Source organism: Panthera leo, chromosome B2, assembly GCF_018350215.1.
Source record: "Panthera leo isolate Ple1 chromosome B2, P.leo_Ple1_pat1.1, whole genome shotgun sequence".
NCBI lineage: Eukaryota > Metazoa > Chordata > Mammalia > Carnivora > Felidae > Panthera > Panthera leo.
Window position 1 is genome coordinate 90195747 of NC_056683.1, and position 25354 is coordinate 90221100.

Sequence of the window (25354 nt, forward strand, 5' to 3'; positions counted from 1 at the left end):
CATTCCCTGACACCAATGTTTCCTACAAGCATAAGAGAAAATGTGGTCCTGTAACTTCAAAATCCATTCTGTAAGTTTAGACAGAGGAGTTTAGAGGTTCTTTCTGGGCATATTTGAGGACTAAATAAAATACCTATAGAGATACCTATGAGATATATATGGCTCCTTAGACAGATGATTGTTACCACTTTGGTAAAAGAATAAGAACTACAACTTTCAAATTAAAGGTATTTAGTTGGATATAAAAACAACCTTCCCCCAAAAAACTCCAGACTGAAATTATCATGAACTGAATCAATATAAACATTTGTATGGCAGAGTTACAGACTTAAGGGAACAGATCCATTTGCTTCATTAAATTTATAAATCAGTGGATTCCATAAAAATTATATAATAAGCCAAATTACAGAACAAATAAAAAATAAGAAAATGAATAACTGAATTTTCAAAATATGCTTTTGCATTTAATTCAAAAAGTTTTTACCTTTAGGTGATATTATCTAGAAGACAGCTCAATAAGCCCTGGAACTCATATTTTGTTAAATTACCATCCATTCACTGATTGTTAGTAAGTATTTTATAAACCTGCTTTCACAAAGAAAAGGGGGACAAAGTATGTTCTAATTTGATATTCATTATTACTAGAAAGGATTCAAGAATAAAAGAAATCACAACAGATAGTCAGAAAAGGGAGTAAACAAAATATTCTTTTTTACAAAGGAGCAAGGGTGGCATTTTAAGTAAAGTCAGAGAGGATTTTGTCAATCATTTCATTCGTCAGTCAACAGATTGTGTATGTAATTGTATTGGGGGGGGGCACCAGGAAATAGCAGTAAACAAAACTGTCTTTACAATCAGGAGCTGACATTTTAGTTGAGAAGAGACAACCATAAACTCATAAACAAATTAGGGAATTTCAGGTATCGGTATCAGTAAGTGCTATGAGTAGAGTAAAACAAGGTAATAGCATAGAAGGTAGCATGGGTGGGGCCACACTTTAGGTGGGATAATGAGGAAAAAACCTCGCTAAAGAAGAAATATTGGAGAGATGATCAGGGGATAAAAATCTTCAAACAGAAGAAAAAGTAAGTACAAAGACTGTGGGATTGGAACAAGCTGAGCAGGAAGAAGATGAATGAGAGGACAAAGTGTGGATAGAGCAGAGTTTAGAGGTCTACTGAAAACCCTCTCATGTATGACTTTGCAGGCCATAATTCACAAGCTTGATTCAATACATACAAAGTACACTTTCTACCCACAGTACTTAAAAATGTACATTGGAATTTACATTAAATTGCTATAGGAACTTTTAAACAATTAAACACTGTTAACAGTTAAATGTATCGAGTCACAAAAAACAATTATACTTTTAAACAATTAAACATTTTTAACAATTAAATGTATTAAGTCACAAAAAACTCCGTTTCAAATCAAAAAAGAATATAGGCCGCTTTCTCTGATTACAATGTAACATATTTAGAAAGATAAAACCAAGAGATGGCCAAAAACTTCTATTCACTTTGTAATTAAAATATATCATTATGATCCCATGACGGATCAACTTCATCGCAGGTTTCTAAGGAGGCTTTTGATAAGTTTGCTTAGTCTAGAAGACTCAGTGGGCATAAGCAAAGTAGTCCAATGTGAGTAATAGGAATACTTCCATAATTAGACATCCATCAACAATGGCTTAAGACTTAAACTTTGTGCAATGTGGATACCACTGAATAAGACACAGATCCACACATACAGAGACTATTTGCAAAAGCGTAAAGAGGGAGCATCAAAAAATGATAGAGATGGATAAAAATTAAAGTATAAATACATATACAATATCTTATCATGAATTTGCTTTCACTAAAAAAATCTTGTGGCTATCAGCAAAAACTAAAAACAAAGGAACCCTCTATCGGGGAAATAATCAACATCCCTATTAGTTAAGAAACCCCCTTTATATGTTGTGATGAGAATCCTTTACAGTGATTACAATGATTTTTTTTTAAACAAAACTCTTTATTTATTTATTCATTTTGAGAGAGAGAGAAGGAGAGAGCATACGCAGCAGGGGCAGAGAAAGAATCCTAAGCAAGTTTCCCATGCTGTCAGTGCAGAGCCCAACACTGAGCTCAATCTCAGGAACCACAGCATCATGACCTGAGATGAAATCAAGAGTCGAGGCTTAACTAAGCCACCCAGTCAACACTAGAATGATGATTTTAATTATGCAATAGTTCTATGAGGTAGTGAAGGTGATTTGAAAGGATATGAAAGTGATCTTTTTGTTTTGAAACCATTATAACATAAAAGTTACTGAACATATTTTTAAGGTATTTCGATGTTAAATACATGATACTCTGCAAACACCATAGACCTTTTTCTGCTAAAATTCCATTTAAAATGACTCTATTTTTTAATCTAAAAGTATGATCCTATTATTCTAAATATATATAATAAGCCTGTATGTGAAATACTTTCTTTTAAATGAGAATAACTTGGAACTTTATGTCCTAAACCAAATCTCAAAGCTCTGTAAACTACACTATGAACTATAAATTCACCTAAAAATTATTGTGTCAAAAACTATAAAAGTTTTAATATTTTACAGATTATTTTTTATAATTAGCCCAAAAGCTAAGCAGTAAGTTTTTAGGATGTTTTCCTTTATATAAAATCCATGTTCAGACAGTTTAGAAGACAATTAATATTAGTTCAGTGTTGTTAAATACAACGGATGTGGCCTTACACTTTCTGTTTTCTAAATTCCTCTCAATCATGTATCTTGTGAATTTAGTCCCTAAAGCCACCACACAATTTCAGAATCCGAACACAATCTACACTGCATTAGAGCATCTTTTAATGTTGCTTCCCTTAGTTACAAATGTTGATGTGCTATGTAAAACACTGCCATCTACTGGGAACATCTGGTAATAAAAAAAAAAAGGTACATAGAAAAAAAGCAACTTTGCTTTTTAATAAAAGTAGTTATGAGCTTTGTGATAGTACATTAAAAAATATGAGAAGACTCACACAGACCCTTCTATAAAGGAGATTAAAATATAGTAAAGGATACAAATGAAGACAGAATTTCTCATAACCAATAAAACATTCTGCCTTCAGTGAGATGAGTTTCATCTCTGGAAGAGGGTCAATGGTATTGGAAAGGAAATGGGGAAAGGACACATAGTTTTGTGTGGCTGGAACCTATTATAGCTAAGAAATATGTAGAAGTTAAAATTATACAAATAGATCACAGCTCCAATAGTCTTTAATGTCCAGATAAGGAATTTAAACATTTTTCTTTAGATACCAAACAGCAAGCCATCAAAAAGTTTATGAACATAGTAGTAATAAACCATACAATTGGAGTTTATTATATTATGGAGATATCATGTGTAGGATGAATATATTAAATATTTAGATGTTATATATCTATACTATACACAATATATATATTTCTATATCATATATAGATATTTCTATAACTGCGTTACATATACAATAAAAATCTATTTTATATATTTAGTTTATATAAATTTAACTTGATATAGTTTATAATATTTATGTATTATATGGAAATTTATACACTATAATATTCATAAACTTAGAATTGCTTCAAAATATATATAATACATAGTATCATGTGTCTGTGTACATATATACAGAAAGCATTAGCAGGAGGCCTGCAATCCATTTGTTCCCTTAACTGGGGGTGCTCAGGAAAGAATGATGTCCTAGTCAAACACCCCCGTAAACATGCTAATGACAGACCTTCTGGTAAATGTACTAATGATATTTACTCGACCTCTAATGTTCTATAGTTACAGGCAAGTCCTTAACTTTATAATGCTTTTAGCTGATGGCCATGGTCCCTCTAGGTGGCTCAATGTAAATAAATCTAGAATGTATGGATTCATATGGCATGACTCCCCGAAAAACATCACTAAGCTATATAAGTACCATGGTATAAAATAAACACATTTCATGATTAAAATAGCTCTCTTCTGTAAATGATGCCCTTCATGCTTGAAAATCTGGGCCAGAGCCAATCCTATGTGGCAAGAAAGGACCTGGAAAGCTATGATGGCAGTTTCAGACTTCTCCATGCTTCACCTTTGTCTCACAACTACCTGTATCCTTGAAATTATCAAGTTGGATATTAGCTAAAACCCGATTTTTGTGTCTTTTTTATTATTCCATCCCTTTGTGTTTTATGCATATGTGTTTATGTGTGTGTGTATACACATATTTTTAATTTATATGGTAAAATGTGAGCATGTCCCAAATAACCCTCTAGTTCCATTTCTATTATCAAATCACCTTTAAGGTTTGTAGCATATCCTTGCATGTATATTCACCCTTGTCTACCCAAACCTAAAATATAAATGTAAGCAAGAACTCTGATTAACTACATCCATAGCACCTAGAACTATGTGGTTGGCAAATGTTCACTGAATGAATGAATGAATGAATGAGAATATAAATATATATTTTTTCTTCACATAAGTGGGATTATGCTATATGTAGAGGCCAGCTTCCTTTTTCAATAAGAACATATCTTTTAGATCCAGTTCATACAGCTCTACCTCATTTGTTTTAAAGGCTGCAAAGTAGCATTTTGTAGTATGACTATAATTTATTAATTATATATATACATGTTATATATATAACATATATATATGTTTGTGGGAACACCTGGGTGGCTCAGTTGATTGAGCATCCACTTCGACTCAGGTCATGATCTCATAGTTCATGAGTTTGAGCCCTGCTCTGGGCTCTCTGCTGCCAGTGAGGAGCCCACTTTGGAGCCTCTGTCCCCCTCTCTCTCTCTGCCTCTCTCCCGTGAGCACATGCTCGGGTGTGCTCTCTCAAAAATAAACATTAAAAAAATTTATGAAAAAATACAGGTATCTGTTTGTGCTATGATTTCCACACATTAGATCCCTAGAAGTAAAATCATAGGGTTGGTTTTAGGGGGTGCTTTCAAATTACATTCTTTTTCAATTTTGCCAATTTGATAAAAATCTCATGTCTTTTTAAGCATCTTTTCTCTAATGCTCAGTATTTTTATTTCTATCATGAAACGCTTTTTACAAATTTCTAAAAAACTCATATATCTTACTAATTTATAATAACTATTAAATATAAAATACATTATTTTACATGCTATTGTTACTCTGTCTCACATTTTAACTTTTTGGAGATGTCTTTGTTGGTCAGAAGTTTTTAATATTTAGACATCCACATGTGCCACATGTTCCCTTTATAACCTTTGGAGTTTTGCATTTTGCTTAGAGCTTCTCTACCCCCAAGGTTATTTAGATATGCTCTCTTATATTTTCTGTAATGTATTGAGAGTTTTGCTTGATATAGTTAAATTATTAATCCATCTAGAATTTTATGGTGGATTTACCAGATGGAAACACACTATTTTAAAACATTTTAAAATGCAGTATAACTTCCCATATACAGATCTAGATCAGAGCTAGTTAGCATATGAAATATAAAATAATTGATATCTAAGTAGTGATTGGGATGAGGAAGAGTGTTAAGGAAGAAGGAAAACTTGAGTGTGATTCCCAGTTTGGGGCTTGAGACTGTGAAGCCATATATAAATATGTAGGGAAGAGGGCAGAGCTTCTGACATGTTTAGTAAGAGATATCCATGGGATATTAGAATAGGAACATACAACTGCATCTGGATATGGCCAGAAGTCAGAGGGTAAGATTTGGACTACATAGATTTAAGTGACAAAGGCAAAGAAGTGTTATTTTCCCAGGGTAAATATTCAGAATGAAAAAAGAAGATGGCAACTGACTGAGACTTGGAGAATGTAAACATTTCAAGGTTGAGTAAAGGAGACAGCAAGGGAGACCGTTAAGAGCAGCTAAGTAGGTGGGGAAGAAAAAGTCAAGCGAAGAAAACCAGAGCAGGATTGCATCATGAAGCCAAAAGGAATGAAAATTTCAAGATTGAGAAAATGATAAGTTACATCAAATATAAAAAATGAGTAGTGTGAAAAGGTAAAAAAAAAAAAAAAAAAGGAATTGGTTTGAGGACTGCCTTTTCGATTTAATAAATGGCAATCCTGGTAAAAACATTTTATTACCTATGTTGCAACAATAAACAGATTACAATGGTTTGAAAGTCAAAAGAGAAACAGTGAATACAGATTAATATTTCCAGATGATAGGTGGCAAAAAGAGTTTTACTGAATAGGAGTTATTGGAGAAGGATAGGTTTGAGAAAGGTTTTTTGGTAAAAACGAGAAGGACTTTGCAGTTCTTTTAAGCTGAAGAGACAGTGTCCACTGAGAGTGAGAAGTTAAAGATAACACAGCAAAGAAAAGGGATAACATACAGAGTAAAAGGAATGGGTCCAAGGCAAGCAGAGAAGGGGTCGCTAAGGAACAAGGGATAGAATGATGAATATGGATATGAGGGGGAGGGCTGAGGTTTATTCTGGGTGGTGAAAGGAAAGGCAAAGGATGGAAACTGAGGGACTTTAAGCATGAAGGACTCTACTTCTGTTCAGTAAACACATTGCCCTAAGAATGAGGCACGACAGGGTAGGGAAAAATGTGGGAGAAGTCTGGTGAAGCTTGGAAATGCTCGCTTTAGGAAAACAGAAGAAAAGTGGCTCAGAAGTTCCAGGTGATCCCAATGATGCAGGTAAATGCAGTCTATGAACGTAAAGCGACTTGTATACCACTATGTGATCTTCTTTGCTAGTGCTTAGCATCTGGCTAGAGGCATATATATGATTCAAATGATTCATGGATGGAATTATGCCAGATAGTCAGGGATAAGTTAAGTAAGTTAAGGTTACTGACAAAAGAAAAATTGGTCATGGTGTCCTGGCTATTTCAGAAAGAAAATAAAACCAGGAGAATATGGGTCAAAGACAATAATAAATGGAGAGTAAAGAATTAGAGTTCTTGATTATGTTGAAAAACTAGTATTCATCTATTTTCTACACATGTAAAATCTACCAACAAACATCATTTTAATACCCATGGACATTCTAAGACACTGTCTTTTCACTTAATGAAAAGAGAGGCTGACAGAAAATAATCACGAGACATTGGTAAACCAACTTTTGTTTGGACTATTTATGAATAGCCAGGAAGCTCTCAAACTAGAAATAGCGTGTACAGGTCTTTTAAAAAAAATGATGAAGATTATGCACATGAGGTGATTACATTTCATTTTATCTAGTATATAAGAAAAATTATAAATTGTTCATATCTTTTCAGGGGGAAGAAGTGCAGACAGAAGAGAAGTGGATGAAATCACTAATATTTACCTGTGTTCAATTATATCTTAATACTGCTTAGTCAATATTAGACATAGCTTTGTGACAACAGTTTAGAAATTTTCCTGTCTTTATTTTGGTTAATTTAGAGAGACTTCAATAAAATAAGACTTGGAAGGAAGAAAGAGTACTTTTAATATGAAAACAAAATAGCTAAAGGTTTCTCCATATTAAATTATCTTTATTCTCATGAACAAAACATATTAATATTTTTTGAATGCTACATTTAAGCTTAAAAACTTACTCATTCCTCCAAAATAAGCTTAAAAATAACTTCCTCTTACCTGCCGTAAAGTACGTGCCACTATGCTTTCTAATACTGGTCCTCTATCTTCATGCAGCAAATGAACTTCATCAAGAATAAGGAGCTTTACAATTTGGGAAAGAGCTACGTCTCCAACACTCTTTCTTGTCACTACATCCCATTTTTCCGGTGTGGTAACAAGCATCTATAAGATAAAATAAATTTAAAAAGAGAAAGTATCACATGGATGATATAAATTTCACCTGTGCCATTCAAAAAGAAATATAATTAGCAGGCTTTATGCAGATCAAATAAAAAGTGTTCAAAATATCCTGGAATGATATCTAATTCACCGTAAACAATGTCACTTCAAGAGTGATATTTCACTCCTCTTAAGTTGTGATATTAAGCAGTTATTTAAAACTCAATGAAGATAGTCTGTCAATAAATTGTTATGAAGTTATGTTATAAAATACATACCTTCTTTAAAAAGTATCTTATGATATAAAAAACAAATGAGTCTATATTTTAAACTATATACACTGATGATGGCCTTTATTTGAAAAGAGACAAAGAAGTGAAACAAGTGTTAAAAGGAAATGAAAAGGAAACCAAGAATCCATTCTAGGAACAATAACCTGTTTATACCTATCCAAATTTGAAGGAAGCTTCACTACTAACACAGTTTTTAAAAAATTGCTCTTTAATATCAACTAATATATACAGTATTTTTATACCAAAAAGTAATATATATAATACATATAACTGGCACATAATGGTAACCCAAAGAGTGAGTCACCGAAGATTCTAGGGCATGCAGAGCAGGAGATAAGCCTAAGGCATTCATGTGAACTTCACAGAAGCAGACCATTTAACATGAAACTGTAATTATAAATCTCTTTGCTTGTCACATACTAAATTGTTTGCGTACTCTAAACTTATCCTGTTGCGAGAAAAAGATGACAAGTTTAATATCTTCTACTATAGTAATACTACATTAGGAAAGAAGCCAATGTGTGGATAAATCAAAGAATACAAGATAACAAATCAAAATCAAAGCTTTTCTTAGCCAGTAGATCAAGATTAGAGAGACAGATGATAATCACAATTCATCTTGTGCTTTGAGGGGGTTGACTAAGATAAGGGTCAGGTTATTCTGTCAACATTTTTGTTATGTTATTTCATGCCTGATTAAGTCAGCTCTAGGGACAATAACTTTTTTTTTGATTGGTGCAAATTATGTATAAATTCTTATCCACGATCTAAATTTATCAATATGACCTGTTGCATTATTAGTGATATCACTGCTTTCATTATGAAATGAACTATATCGACCACAAAGTTTAGCAGCTAAACAGAACATTAACAAACTATAATGAAACAGATTAAGCAATTCATATCAAAGATATGAAATACTACAAATCCAAAGCTACTTAGTTAATTTGCTAACGCTAAATGGCAATGTTGAGATCACATCAAATTTTATAGAAAAGATGTGCTGCTGCAATTAGGTATAAAAAGATGTCTAATAAATTCTGAGATCTAAAATAGGTAAAAAACATTCACTATGCATTAAAATCTCTTTCAACAAATTTAAAATGAACTTCTACTTTGAATAATGATAAACTTAAAATAACCCAGGATATATTAATATAAATATACCCAGGGATCACTTACTAACAACCCTTTTCATTAAAAGTCCTGGAAAACATGCTTATTTGTTTTCAAAAACAACAATTTCCTACACTGTATATTTACTATCAAAGTATAAAATAAGTAAGCTTATTACTTGCAAGTGTTAGGAAAGATACAGGATACACTTTTCAAAATTTTATTTAAATCCAAGTTAGTTAACATACGGTGTAGTAATGGTTTCAAGAGTAGAACTTAGTGATTCATCACTTACATATAATAACACCCACTGCTCATCCCAACTAGTGTCCTCCATCACGCATTTAGCCCATCCCTCCATCCAACACCCCTCCAGCAACTCTCCACATATATGTTTGTTCTCCATATGTAACAGTCTTTTATGGTTTGCCTCCCTCTCTGTTTTTATCTTATTTTTCCTTTCCTTCCCCTGTGTTCATCTGTTTTGTTAATATGAAGCCTGGCTACCTACCTCAACATGAACTTAGAATATTATGCTAATACTTTCTTATAATTAACTTTCAGAGATAACAATGCGGTAACAAACTGTAAAATCAAATTTTTCAGATATCAAAACGCTATACCAAGGAAATCTTAAAATCCACTTTAGCATTTTATTATACTTTACTTTCAGCATAATGAGAAGTGGCTTCATTTAAATTACTATTCATCACTTCAGTTCCCTGAACTTAAAACGGCTAGAACATAAAGTGTCACATTTGCTTAATGAATTGGAACTCATGCAAGACATTTCCATCTGCTCTTGTATCAGGGCATGGGTTAACTGTCAGCATTTTTACTGTCAACTTAAATTTCTCTAAATACATGTACTTATTCCCTCAGAAACATAAAAAATCATTACTTGAAACTGCTCCAATTTTATCCTGTCCACTGGGAAAATGGCATAGTTGTGATGCTATATACATATTACGATCATGCCAAAAATTCAGCGTATTGAGTTAAAATGCTCATCCATTTGACAAAAGAACCAAAGGAACTAAGACTTGCCAGAACCAATTAATCTAGTAACACACTTAAACATTAATATTATTTTACCTTTTAAAACACTGTGACCTAAGGGAAGTCACTTTATCTCTTCATTTTTTTCCAGCTTTGAGATATTGAGATGTAATATATGTAAATTTAAGGTGCACAGGTGATGATTTGATACAGATACATAATTCAAAATGATTACCACAAAAAGGTTAATTAACCCTTCTATCCCCTCACACTATTACATGTGGGTGTGTTATGTTTGTGTGGTGATAACATTTAAGGTCCACTCTATAAATAAATTTCAAGTATATAACACAGTATTGCAAATTAAAACTGGCATGCTATACATTAGATTGTCAGAAGATATTCATTGTATAGCCATAAGTTTATACCCCTTGACCAATATCTACCCCACTCCCCTATCCTCCAGACCTTGGCAACCACCACTCCACTGTTTAAGTTCAGCTTTTTTATATTCCACATATAAGTGAGAACACACTTGTTTCTCTGTATTGGTTGCTCTGTCTCACTTATTTTATTTAGCATAACGTCCTCAAGTCCATTGTGTTGTTAAAAAGTCTGAGTTACCTTCCCTTTTATGGCCAAACAATATTCTATTGTACATATACACTGCATTTTCTTTATCCATTCATCCACTGAGGGGCACTTAGGTTGTTTCTATGTCTTGGCTATTGCTGATAATGCTGAAAAGAGCATGGGGGTATATGAGGATGAATTTTGTCAAATGATTTTTTTCTGCATCCATTAAGATGATCGTATGATTATCTTTCTCTTTCATTCTACTAATATGATCCTCTCTTCCATTCTATTAATATGAATATGATCCAATATTAATATTTAGATTTTCTATTTCTTAATGAGTCAGCAGGTTGTATGTTTCTAAGAATTTATACATTTCTTTTAGGTTATCCAATTTGCTGATGTTTAATTGTTCATGATATTCTCTCTTGTGATCCTATGTATTTCTACAGTGTCAGCTGTAATGTTTCATCTTTCATTTTTTATTTATTTCAGTCTTTTTTCCTTATCAGTATAGCTAAAAGTTTGTCAATTTTGTTTATCTTTTTTAGTAAACCAGCCCTTATTTTGTTGACATTTTCTATTTTTTTAATGTCTATTTATTTCTGCTCTGATCATTGTTATTTCCTTTTTGTACTAACTTTGGGTTTAGTTTGTTCTTTTTCTAGTTCCTTGAGGTATAGGTTAGGTTGTCAACTTTTTCTGCCTTAATGTAGGCGTATCATAATAAACTTCCCTCTTAAAACTGTTTTTGCTGCATCCCATACGCACTTAAACATTACTATTAAAAACTTTCCTTATATCTGTATATAGTAAAATTACAGTGTTTAGTTTTCTATGATTGTATCATGACTATTATGAATGAAATCGTATGGTATTTCTTTCTCTGACTTATTTCACTTAATATTATACTCTATAGCTCTATCCATGTTACTGTAAATGACAAGATTTCATCCTTTTTTTGAGTGAATATATTCCATTATATATATATAAAGTACCACTTCTTTATCCATCCGTCAGTGGACACTTGGGCTATTTCCATAGTTTGGCTATTGTAAATAATGCTACAATAAACACAGGGTGCATGTGTCACTTGGAATTAGTGTTTTTGTATTTTGGGGACAAATATCCAATAAGTGTGATTACTGGAACATAGGGTAGTCCTATTAATATTTTGAGGAATCTTCATACTGTTTCCCACAGTGGCTCCATTAACTTGCAATCTCACCAACAGTGCACAAAGGTTACTTTTTTGTCTGCATCCTCTCCAACGCTTGCTTTTTCTGTTTTTTTATTTTAGCCATTCTGACAAGTGTGAGGTGATCTCATCGTAGTTTTAATTCACATTTCCCTGATGAGTGATGTTGAGCATCTTTTCATGTGTCTGTTAGGCATCTGGATGTTTTCTTTGGAGAAATGTCTGTTCATGTCTTCTGCTCAGTTTTAATTGGATTATTTGTTTTTTGGGTGTTGAGTTGTATAAGTTATTTATTTTGGATACTAACCCTTTATAGGATATGTCATTTGCAAGTATGTTCTCTCATTCAGTGGGTTGCCTTTTAGTTTCATTGATTGTTTGCTTTGCTGTGCAGAAACCATTTATTTTGATGTAGTCCCAATAGTTTAGTTTTACTTTTATTTCCCTTCCTTAGCAGACAGATCTAGAAAAATGTTGTTACAGCCTCTTGAGGTAGGCCTGTATTACTATAAATTTCCCTGTTAGAACCACTTTTGCTGCATTTCAAAGATTTTGGACCACTGTGTTTTCCTTTCCATTTGTTTCTATGTAATTTTTGATTTCTTCTTTGCTTTCACAGTTGACCCATTCATTGTTTAGTATCATGTTATCTAACCTCCATGTATTTGTGCTCTTCCCAGATTTTCTCTAATGCTTGATTACTATTTTCATAGTTTTGAGGTCTGAAAAGATGCATGGTACAATTTTTATTTTTATTTTTTTACTTTTTTGAGACTTGTTTTGTGGCTTAATATGTGATCTGTTCTGGAGGATGTTCCACGTACACTTGAAAATGGGCATTCTGCTGTTTTAGGATGGAATGTTCTGAATATGTATGTTAAGTCCATCTGGTCCAGTGTGTCATTCAAAGCCACTGTGTCCTTGTTGATTTTCTGTATGGATGATCTGTCCATTGATTTAAGTGGGATGTTAAAGTCCCCTATTATTGTATTACTATTGATTATTTCCTTTATGTTTGGAAAGGAAACATATTTTATGTATCTGGGTGCTCCCATTTTGGATGCATAAATATTTACAATTGTTATATCCTCTTATTGGAATGTCCCCTTTATTATTATATAGTGCCCTTCTTTGTCTCTTGATAGTCTTTGTTTTAAAGTCTCTTTTGTCTGATAGAAGTATTGGTATGCCAGCTTTCTTTTGACATCCATTCACATGATAAATGTTTCTCCATCCCCCCACTTTCAATCTGCAAGTGTTTTTCAATTGAAATGGAGTCTCTTGGAGCAGCAATGGATGGGTCCTGTTTCTTTATTAACTTTGCAACCCTTTTGATTGGAGTGTTTAGTCCATTTACATTCAAAGTAATTACTGATATGTATTTATTGCCATTTTGTTACTTGGTTTATGGTTGTTTCTACTATCAAGTAAATTCTTAAAATGGGTCTTACAACTGATGAAATATGGTACATTTAGTTCAAAATGTTAGGGATCTATTAACTAAACTAAAGAGCAATATTCAAGAATGTTTGCTTAACACATCTTCTATAGTGACAACACTCAGACTGGAATTGTTACAAATCACATTCTAGTGTTATAGACTAGACCAGGCAACAGTTTGCAGGATTTTGGAACTCTATTTTCCTTTTTAAAATACATAATGACATACCCACTCAACCAAGAAGTTTATAAATTACATGAATGTTTTAATTTAAAGAATAAAGGTAAAGTGTCACAGGGTTTAGATTCAATAAACATACATATAATTACAGTTATACTAACCTCTGCTATACAAATGTCAGCTCTGATTGATGGCAACAGCCCCCATAATGGAATGTGACAGCTTGCAAATTATACCTGCCCCTGGGGACACTACAACAAATCAGTTAGTTCCAACTATTTCCTTTTCTACATTTTATGTTCTTTCCTCTCCCATCAATTAACATGTGTGAGTACATGCTCACACATGTAAAGCACAAAGTCTTCTGAAGTATCTAGTTTTATTTATGTCAAGGACCACAGCTTTCAATTATAAAATAAAAATATTAAGATTAATTGGAAAATCTTCAAGTACAGAAGTATTCTTACCTCATATTTTTTTTTTTTTTGAAAGTACAGATATGGTCAAGCAAAAGCATAAAGAATGTAATCTAACATGTATCTTGGTGTTTTCATGTTAGCAAAAACACTGAAACTATTTTTGGTTAACATTTCATAGGTAACATTTACTAAATAAAGTATAATTCAATAAGAAATTCTGAAACCTTTGAAGGAACAGAACATAGAGTGCTGGGAAAGGGAGAAACATTTAAAATACTTTCTAGACTACATGTGTTTACAGCTGGAGTAGAATTCTCTTTGCAGCTCTTTTTGTTGATTGAAAGCACTTGCCAACAATCTCAGACCATACATACTTAAGTCTAGCCATCAGCATAAGCCTATAAAGAGTACAATGCTTGGTTACTCTAAAACTTAACTAATTATACTAACAGAGAAAAATACAGAAATTGTTATATTAGTGTGTATAAAAGCCATAAAGACCTTGCTCTCATCTCTAAATGCTTGTCCATAATACTCCAGTATTTCATTCCATTAAAATCTCATAGATGAAGGGTCTAAAACAATTTACAATGATTCCTCTTCTGCTGACTCATGAAGACAGATTTTTGACATGTGAATAATTTGTGGTAGAAACTTGTCCTGTGGTAAGTTCTATTCTGCATAACTGGGGTTATGACTCATAGGGAACAGGTTTCCTTGGTACTATAATGTTTTTTCTCTTTCCTGCCACATGTGCAAACCTCAGTTTGAGGAGTTTCTTACAAAAACACTTTAAAATTTCATACTGCAATGCCAAACTACTAAAAGCTCAAAACTGATGAGCTAAAAAAAATGTATTTTGTAGTAATCAACAAAAATGATTCCAAATAATACCAATTTTATCTCTTCAAACTAATACCAGACATTCACTGTTGAGAGATTCTGCCAATTCAAGAACAATTAATCAAAAGTTTACTTGGGGTCTACTATTGGGCAGGAGAGACAGATGAAGGGAGGATTTTAAAATCTTAACAAATTACGGCAGGACATAAGCTGCTGAAAATTACTACAATTAAGAAAATCAGCTGTCCTTATTGAATACCTACTTCAATTATTTGATACCTTTCTATTTAGAAAAAGAACACAGGCAGGACATGTGTTCTATTTAATCACAAGTTATGGTTATCCAAAGGAGAGCTTCTCTACAGAAGTTTGTACATAACTGCATGTCTAGAGATAGGTGTCTGTGGTTAGGAATACAAACATAAAGGCAAGAAGTTTAGAAGCTTAAACGAGAAATGCAGCAAAGAAGAAATGTGGTCCAAACACTTCCTCACAATGATTTGGTCAACGATAGTGGGCAGCTGACCCCACTCAGTCAACTGCTGCTGCCTCTGCCCACCAGAGTATAAACTACATACATAGTGCCAATATGACTTCAGTGCAGATCCATGTGAAATTTTACATTTTCTGCATTTTTTTCTCCTATTCCTTCCATTTCTAAGAAACCTACAGCACCAAAAAAGAGATAAAAAAACAATTGTTTGTTATTGGCTTTGAAGTGACTTAACAGAAATTCACACACATACACTAAAATGGAGGCTTAGGAAAGTGATACAGGACAAAGGCAAATACGCCCCAAGCCAATACTGTATCTGTGAGGAAGCACAAAACCTGACTGTACACTTTCTTGACACCCAATTGAAAAAGAAAAACTGGGAGTGATCTCAGCAAAATAGTAGCATAGGAATATTGTGTTCGTCCCCTCCCCCAGAAAAATCAATTTGAACAACTATCTGTGAATGAAAATCACTTCACTTCACAAGAGCTAAGGATTCCAGGTGAGGGATTACAGCACATGGGTGAAGTACAGAAATAAGAAAAGATGCACTGAGGAGAGTAGGAAAGATAGATTCATGTCACCACCCACCCCCAAGCATCCCTCCTTTAAGCCCAGGCAGCCCAGTGCAGAGAAATTATTTCCCTCATTGCAGAAGGAAATAAGTGTCCATTTTTATCACAGACCCCAGAGCTGGCCTACCCCAGTACCAGGCCAACTCCACAGGCTTTAGATGCTCCTTGGGGGCTCCCGCAAACCTAGGCTCCTGGCTCACCCTAGCACCCATTGGCCCAAGCAGCCCAAAGCAGCATCCACAGCCCCAGGAAGCATCCATGGCACAGGCCACCAGCAGGCTTCTGTGAACCCTGGTCTATGTACACGCAAAGGTGCTAATCACATCATTAATCACAGAAATGCAAATCAAATCCACAATGAGCTATCACCTAACACCTGTTAGGATGACTATTACTAAAAAGGATGCCAGTGTATGTAGAAGGAAAATGCTCCCCAAGTGATTTTGGTATTGCAACTTGAGTTAACAAAATTGGCTACATCTGTCAAATTTCTAGGACCTCAGGACTCCAATAGCCATTCTCTATTCAGTTAACTAAACTGTTTTGATCATACTATCCAGATTTCTTTCAAGCAAATCACTAGCCAAAATGATTTTACCACACTAGTGGCAATGGTTGGGAGGTGAAGTTATACTGTAGTTTAACCTGCATGGGGTATTTCCATTACCTTTACTAATTTATCATGGAGAAATAGCTTTGTATCTTAATTAGAATTTGTTTAATAATGCTTAATATGTTATTTTTTGAAACTATGCATTTTCCCTTTGTAGGAAGAGTCAATGTTGTATTTAGTGTTCATATCATCAAACTGCAAAACCTCAATCATTAATAGATATATTAGCTATAAGGAGTGGAGCCATTTTGGAGGTAATTTGGCAAAATCTCTCAAAATTTTAAATGCACAAACCCTAGGTCCAGCAACTCATTTCTAGAATTCTAATCTCAAAAAAAAAAGGCCTACAAATCAAAGAGAATGAAATCTTGCCATTTGCAACTACGTGGATGGAACTGGAGGGTATTATGCTAAGTGAAATTAGTCAGAGAAAGACAAAAATCATATGACTTCACTCATATGAGGACTTTAAGAGACAAAACAGATGAACATAAGGGAAGGGAAACAAAAATAATATAAAAACAGGGAGGGGGACAAAACAGAAGAGACTCATAAATATGGAGAACAAACTGAGGGTTGCTGGAGGGGTTGTGGGAGGGGGGATGGGCTAAATGAGTAAGGGGCATTAAGGAATCTAGTCCTGAAATCATTGTTGCACTATATGCTAACTAATTTGGATGTAAATTTTAAAAAATATAAAAGAAAATTTAAAAAAAAAGGTCTACACACACAAATGGACATTCATGAAGCTTTTTAGAAGGAAATAATGTAGATGTATACATACTGATATTAAGTTAAAAAAATATGATGCATTTTACACAAAGACACACAAATATATGAAGTATGATTCTGTTTTTAATACGCTAAAAGAAAATACACACACACACACATAGACACACACACACACCTCTGCATTCTCCAGGTGTTAAGCTGAAATGTTTAGGAGGCTTTTCTTAAACCATAATGCCCTACCAATAATTCCCTTCCATAGGCTTCTCTGGCATTTCTGTGCCCATATTTTCTATCTCAGCATAGTATTTATTATACTATATTGCTTGCTTAAATATCTGCTTCCCTCAATAGACCCAGGCACTGAAAAGACAAGGACAGTGACGGTCTTGACAGATACTCTATCCACAATGTCTTAAAGTGTTCTGGCATGTGGTACATATTCAAGAACTGTTGGTGAATCATATTTTTTGCAGGTAATTATTACTCATAATACTGGTGGTAACTCTTCTTGCCTAATAATAAAATAGAATATTTCTATACTTAATGGTAGGATTTATACAATTTATGTTCCATATAGATACTTGGTTTAAAAGTTATGTTCAATATACTGTCACATAATGGATTTTGTGAATTAGCCAGAGGAATGCTCACCTCTCTAATCTATTCATGTACATTTACCAAATGGAAAAATCTCAAAACATATTCAAAGAAAGAGGGTCATTTACTGAGTCCTGGACAAAGAAGATGCTGCTCACCCTGTGCCTTGTGGGATGACAGTCCCAGTATCTGGATGTTATTTCCCTTCAATGAATGTTGTTGAGAAAAGATGAGACTTTAATAGCTCTTCATGGATTAAGTTAAGTGGCTTGAATCTCTGTCTTATTGGGAAAAGCAGAATTGTATTTCAGAGTATCACTCAAAGAGGAGTGAATATAATTTGAACATTCTGTAATCAGGACTTAGAGATTTTTTATAATGCTCCTCTCCTGCCCTCCCACCCCTATTCCACCAAGCCAACCCCAGGCCTTTCCCAACAGAACAGGCCAGCATTTCTGATGTCCCACATGCAATAGCTGAGGTGTCCTAACTTAATTTCCTCCAACCAAGAAGAAAAGTGGGTAGTCCTATTAATATGGACTGAAACTTTATTTCTATAAACACAATTTATTAGTACTTCTATCTAAGTATTCTTATGGGCATGTGTCACTTATCAATACAGTATCTCTGATATATTGTGCTTAATGAGAACACATTATCTTTCAGCGATGCCTCTATTAAATATTTATTGTGTATCTATCTACTACCAAAAATCTTAGTTTCCCTCATAATAAAATGAAGAAATAACAGAACCTACATATCAGTGGATTATAATGAAAATGGAACACATTAATATACATAAAATATTTAGGATAATGCTTGACACGTAATAGGGATCAATTAGATTTTCTAACATCATCAGTTTCATCCTGTGTCTTCTCACTGTAATGTACCAGACACTAAGTTATGTACTATGCTATGGTGAGGAAAGATAAAGGCAGACAGATAAAGCTCTTGATATCATAAAGCTTACATTGTAATGCAGGTGGAGTGGTAGTAGGCATTATACAAAAAAAAAAAAAAAACAAACCTGTGAAATGCAAGATTTTACTTGTGATAAGGTACTAAAGACAACTTAGATATTATTCATGATGCAACAAATTGTTAGGAAAATTTGACCTAACCAGAGAAACCAGAAAAGGCTTTATCAAGAAAGTGACATTTGAGGGGCACCTGGATGGCTCAGATGGTTAAACGTCCAACTCTTGATTTCAGCTCAGATCATGATTTCACAGGTTTGTGGGTTCAAGCCCTATGTTGGGTTCCGTGCTGACAGTTCAGAGCCTGTTAGGGATTCTCTCAATCCCTCTCTCTCTCTGTCCCTCCCCCACTTGCACATGCTCTGTCTCTCTCAGCAATAAACTTTAAAAAAGGAACCAATATTTGATTTAACATCTAAAAGATGAAAGGCAATTAATGAGGTGAAGGAGAAAAAGAGAGTTACAGGCAGAAGCAGAGCATGTACATTGAGCATGTGGGGGACAACATGGATGGAAGAGAGTAAAGACAGGAAGAGTAAAGGGCTGGGCACAGAGGCTGAGAGGACTGAAGTTTGGTGGGAAAGAGATGGGAAGGGTCAGATGATGCATAGCCTTTCAGCTACCTCTAGCTACTCTTCACACTGTAGAGCAGCCTGGAAAACTATTAGTGGCTTTCTTTTCCTTCCTTTCTCTTGTCTCGTCTTGTCTACTCCCTCCCTCCTTCCCTTCCTTCCTTCCTTCCTTCCTTCCTTCCTTCCTTCCTTCTTTCCTTCCTTCCTTCTATTCATTCACTCATTCATTCATTCATTCATTCTGATTTTTCTTTAACATTTATTTATTTTTAAGAGACAGAGAGAGACAGAGCATGAGCAGGGGAGGGGCAGAAAGAGAGGGAGACACAGGATCCAAAGCAGGCTCCAGGCTCTGAGTTGTCAGCACAGAACCCGACATGGGGCTCAAACCCATGAACCACAAGATCATCACCTGAGCCAAAGCCGGACACCTAACTGACTGAACCCAGGTGCCCCTCATTCGTTCATTTTGGATTGTTGTTTTTCATAGGAGAGGGTATGGGAGTGAAAAGGGAAGGATGAAACAGATGAGACTGCATTTCTGGCAACTTAAGGGGAAAGAATAGAAGGGAGCAAGTTGGATGCTGGTACCCCAGTTAGAATACTAGAGAAGGAATCAAGGTGAGAGATGATAGAGGCATTAGTGAAGGAAGCATTAGTGAAGATGGAGAGGATATGGATGAATGTGAGAAACACATAGGAGATAAAATAAAAAATTAATAAGAACTGGTGCTGGATTGACTGTATTCACCTTACATTTATTTTTTTTTAATTTTTTTTAACGTTTACTTATTTTTGAGACAGAGAGAGACAGAGCATGAACAGGGGAGGGTCAGAGAGAGAGGGAGACACAGAATCTGAAACAGGCTCCAGGCTCTGAGCTGTCAGCACAGAGCCCGACGCGGGGCTCGAACTCACGGACCGCGAGATCATGACCCGAGCCGAAGTCGGACGCTCAACCGACTGAGCCACCCAGGCGCCCCAACCTTACATTTAAATATAGAGTATATTTAAGCATTATCTTTCCCCAGAGAAAAGTAATGTAAAAATATATTCTGCTGAAAATTTCCCATGTGTCAGGTATTTTACATCTCTCTGCTCTCTTCCTGGTTCAGGATGAAATAATCACAAATGAAACATTAAGAAATAGTTAATATAGCTACAAGTTACCCTCTGAGAAAAATTTTCAAACTTGGTTTGAAAATATAACATAAGAAAATTAAAGTTGGTTAGCCTCTTCATCTTTTCTAGGCCCATTAGCTGCCATACTGTTACTTATGCAACAAACTACTTTTTACAGATTTACCTCAATAGCTGTAGGATAACAGTTGAGGTTAAAAAACAAACAAACAAACAAACAAAAACAAGATATAAAGGAATACTAGAGGGGTGCCTGGGTGGCTCAGTCGGTTAAGTGTCTGACTTTGGCTCAGGTCATGATCTCGCGGTCCGTGAGTTTGAGCCCCACGTCGGGCTCTGGGCTGACAGCTCAGAGCCTGGAGCCTGTTTCAGATTCTGTGTCTCCTCTCTCTGACCCTCCCCCATTTATGCTCTGTCTCTCCCTGTCTCAAAAATAAATAAACGTTAAAAAAAAAAAAAAAAGAATACTAGAAACTGAGGCCTGTTTTTATTAAAAATAATTAGTTATTCAAAAATTTTAAATGTAGGTTTCACTGGATAGCCTTTGAAAATTAAAGAAAAACACCCACTTTAAGGGACGCGCAATTACAAAAGACCATAGATAAAACATCCTTTAATATTCAGTACATCTCATATTTCTGAGGAAGATAAAAGTAATTTTTCACAATGATATTAATGTTTGTGGTTAGCGAGTTCCCATCTTACAGGTGGCAGGATTTTTCTGAAATTTAATGAGTAAAAGAAGACTTAGAATCAGCCTCATAAATATTGAACATTTATTTTTGCTTCCTTGTTTATAGGGAAAGTAGATTGTTTCTAAGCATGCTATGCAGTGTATTATTTTACAATAATATACATTGTTATATTTTACTTTAAGAGAAAGAAAACACGAAGCTTTTTATTGGTTTTTGCTCTGTATTTGGGTAAGTTAGCATGATAAACTTTGCAGTTAGTGCTCTTGAAGTAATTTAAAAATGTTTTCTAATACTTTGCTTTTTTTTACACAGTGTCCCATAAGAATATAAAACAATCAGGGGTGCCTGGGTGGCTCAGTCAGTTAAGCGTCCAACTTGGGCTCAGATCATGGTCTCAAGGTTCGAGGGTTCAAGCTCCGTGTCAGGGTCTGTGCTGTTGACTCAGAGCCTGGAGCCTGCATCACATTCTCTCTTTCCCTCTCTGCCTCTCTCGCTCACAAATGAATAAACATTAAAAAAAAAAAAAAAAGAATATAAAACAATCACATGATAGAAACAAAAAGTAACTAAATTGTGGTATTAAGCAGACAAAAAGAAAAAAAGAAACGATTAAGAATAGGACACCCCCCCCCCCCCTTCACTCCTGTGATACAATGAAACAAGCTATTTTTCTGCAAAGTAACACTCATGGATTAGGCAAAATTGTTATTCCAAATTTTTTTTAGTAAAGGCAAAGATAATTAGATTCCCAAGTGCTTTTAAATTATACTCTAAGGGTCTCAAATAATACATAATTTGCATCCACAAAACAGATTTTTATGCCTCAAAAATTATAGTTCTTTCAGGACTCCCTTTCATCCAACTATATTAAGAACAAAACAGTTAAAAACAGTAGTTTATACACAGAAGTGGGCTTTTTTACTCAAAGCATTTTAATATATTTTATGAGTAGCTGTTAAACCTTGCAAAAGTAAAAATAATACCTAACACTAAGAATTCCAAGATGCTTCAGAGTAATTTATAGCTTACTTACTAATAAAAGTAATGAGACATTCTTCAAAATAGAGCTCTCATTACTTCTTAATGGCATGTGCTCAAATGAAGGAAATGGTTGGCCTGGCAAGTAATATTGACATTTCATCATGGATTTTAAAAGTGGTAGCTTTTTAATTCCATTATGTTTAAGCACATGGTTAAACCTTTTTAAACTAATCATTCTTTTTAGAGATTGGCTGCTTTCAGATTTCAAGTTCTATTCCCCTTTTTTAAGATCTCTAAAAGGAAGCTTAAAATTTTCATTTTGGTTATTGTTTAATTACACAAAATTAGAAATGAAAATCAGGAAAAAAAGACTAGAAAAAGCAAAATGTTTGTTATTAAAGGATTGAAAAGTCATTACTGCCACCAAAAACACACTAATTGTGTTTGTGAAGTCACTTGAAAAATTAAGCTTAAATACAAGAATCACCTTTCAAAACCAGAAAAGAATACTGTTGCTGTCTACTATTCTTATTCTGAAATAAGTACTTTAAAAAACAAATCCCAAAACCAAACAAATGAAGGCAAGAAGGGAAATAAGCAACATTATAACAAATATAAATACCACAATAACTTCTAAACTAAATCCATATCTTAGAATGTTTAGATTCATCAGAGACTAGGTTTTTCAATTGGCTTGAAAATTGCATCTATGCAGAAGTAGCTCAATGAATAGTGACTTCAAATGATTAGCATTCTTTACTGATTTCATGAAATAGGCACACAGTATTTTAGTGAGCTGGATAAATGACTTTATCTTGATGTCAGTTACACATGGCAGAAGTTCAGATTTTTACAAAACCCAAAGTTGAAACAAACTTTCATGCTGATAAAGTCTACTCTGTGCATCATTTCATTTCCTCTTAGTTTTTTATTCCATATTTCACTAGCATGTAGTTTAAATGTATGCTATTTTCTCTTAGCTCTTCATACCAAATAGAGCCAGTGGATGAGACAGGGAGGTGGGGGAGAGGTAATGATTATTATAAGTAAGCTATAAAACTATGCTGGATTTTCCAGAGCAAAAAAGAATTAACAGCAATATGGCAATCTCAGTGCCTATATATGTAATATAAAGAGACAGGGACTGGGGGGCGCCTGTGTGGCTCAGTCGGTTAAACATCCAACTCTTGGTTTTGGCTCAGGTCATGATCTCAAGGTTCGTGGGTTCGAGCCCCATATCGGGCTCTCCGCTGACAGGACAGAGCCTGCTGGGGATTCATTCTCATTCTCTCTCTCTCTCTCTCTCTCTCCCTCCCTCCCTCCCTCCATCTCTCCCTTAATCTCTGTCCCTCCCCTGCTCACTTGGTCTCTCTCTCTCGCTCTCACTCTCAAAAATAAATAAATAAACTTAAAAAAAGAGAGAGAGCGAGAGAGAGAGCGAGAGCGAGAGAGAGAGAGAGAGAGGGACTGGAAGTTAAGCTGGTTTCTAGTATGACTATAGTTAATGATAAAAAAGGATAACATCAAACTGATTTGGTAATGAGAAATTATGAAAAGACAAATCAATGCAAATGCCATTCCTAGTCACCAATATGAACATGTTAAAATGCTGGTCCTTACAGGGTTGTTTTGAAGTTTCAACATTATTAAGCATTTATGCCAATTTTTCAAAACTACTGAGCTATTTTATTTATATTATATGTTTTAATTTTTAGTACAGATTTCTAGCCAATCATGCACACTCTGATTTTTCTAATAGGAAAAGTTTAAAAACTGTAAATAAACATCCAAGCAAGAATTAAATAAACCATGTAATATACATACAATGTTGTATATTTCTGAGGAGAGAAGGCTCTCCAGGACCCTTGCAAACTGGAAACGGAGATTTCTCAACTGTACAACTGAAAACTGTATCAAAATTGCTTCAGTATCAAGGAAGCCTGACATCTGTAAACGTGTCCTTAGAATGAAGCCCAGAAACTGTAAGCCTAAATTCTATGACAGGGGAGTAGCTTAATAGTGATTGGTTTCTTTCTTGACTGCAGCAGGATATTCTGTATACTGAAACTCCATGCCCCTTAACAAAAGAAAAAGCATATGTATGCACATACACTGCTTCAGCTTCTGTTCTCTGTATTTCTACAATGCTTCCTTTAAGCACTACATTGTCACTGTCCAATAGAACTTTCTGTGATGACAGTAATGTTCTGTACCTGCATTATCTAATTTGGTAACCACTGGTGATTACTGAGCAGCTGAAATGAGGCTAGTGAAAATGAGGGAAATAAGTTTTAATTTTCTAAAATTTTACTTAATTTTAATTTAAAAAGTCACATGTGGCCAGTGGCCAGTATACTGAACAACACTGCCCCATATTCTCAATTTAGTAAATGAGGACACAATACAAACACATGGTTTGTACTGAATATGGCAGGTTTGTGTGTGTGGTCCTTTTCCAACAATCAGTAATCTACTTTGTATGATTATTTAATGTCATGCAAACTATTTGCAAAGACACATCACCAAAGAAGACATACAGATGCCAAAAGGCACATGAAAAGATGCCTAACATCATTAAATGTCATTACATTATTATAGATATATATCTACTGACATGAATCATTGTTTATGGTATATTGTCAAATAAAACAAATAAAGCAATTTACTTGTATGGTTTTATTAAAAGAAAGCTAATGCCTATTAAGAACTTATATACCAAGCACTGTTCTAAACAATTCACATGTATAAAATGAATTAACTCTCATGTACCACTATGCCATACTGCCTTTTATTAAATATATGAATATACCTTAGCACAAGAATGAAAAATGGAAAGTATGTACTTGTAATAACTTGTGATTGGATATGTTATTTTTGGCTATTTTTAAATTTCTTGTAATGAAAGAATATGTGTTACAATGAGATAAAAACAATAAAAAATGTAAAGAAATTAAATACTTAGGATCTGTAATTCTAGGGTGTTGTGGGCAATTTTCCCCTACTTTTCAAAAAATTTTGAATCTCTTTTCAGTCAGTGTTGCACTGCCATTATAATAGTGTTTTTCAGAGGCCTCAAGGTCTGCAAAATAATTCAAAATAAACAGCTGTTATCTCCCACTTACCACTTTTATAAACTGTTCTTTCTCTACT

At 34.3% G+C, this 25354-nt stretch overlaps 1 protein-coding gene across 1 annotated transcript in view; it reads right to left on the minus strand.

Annotated features, from left to right (window-relative positions):
- The window catches only part of ASCC3 (activating signal cointegrator 1 complex subunit 3), a 356847-nt gene that overhangs the window by 211493 nt on the left and 120000 nt on the right, over positions 1-25354 (minus strand). The window contains exon 11 of the mRNA XM_042939446.1: positions 7597-7761. Within this exon, the coding sequence (XP_042795380.1) occupies positions 7597-7761 (165 nt within the window). The remainder of the gene's footprint in view (positions 1-7596; positions 7762-25354) is intronic.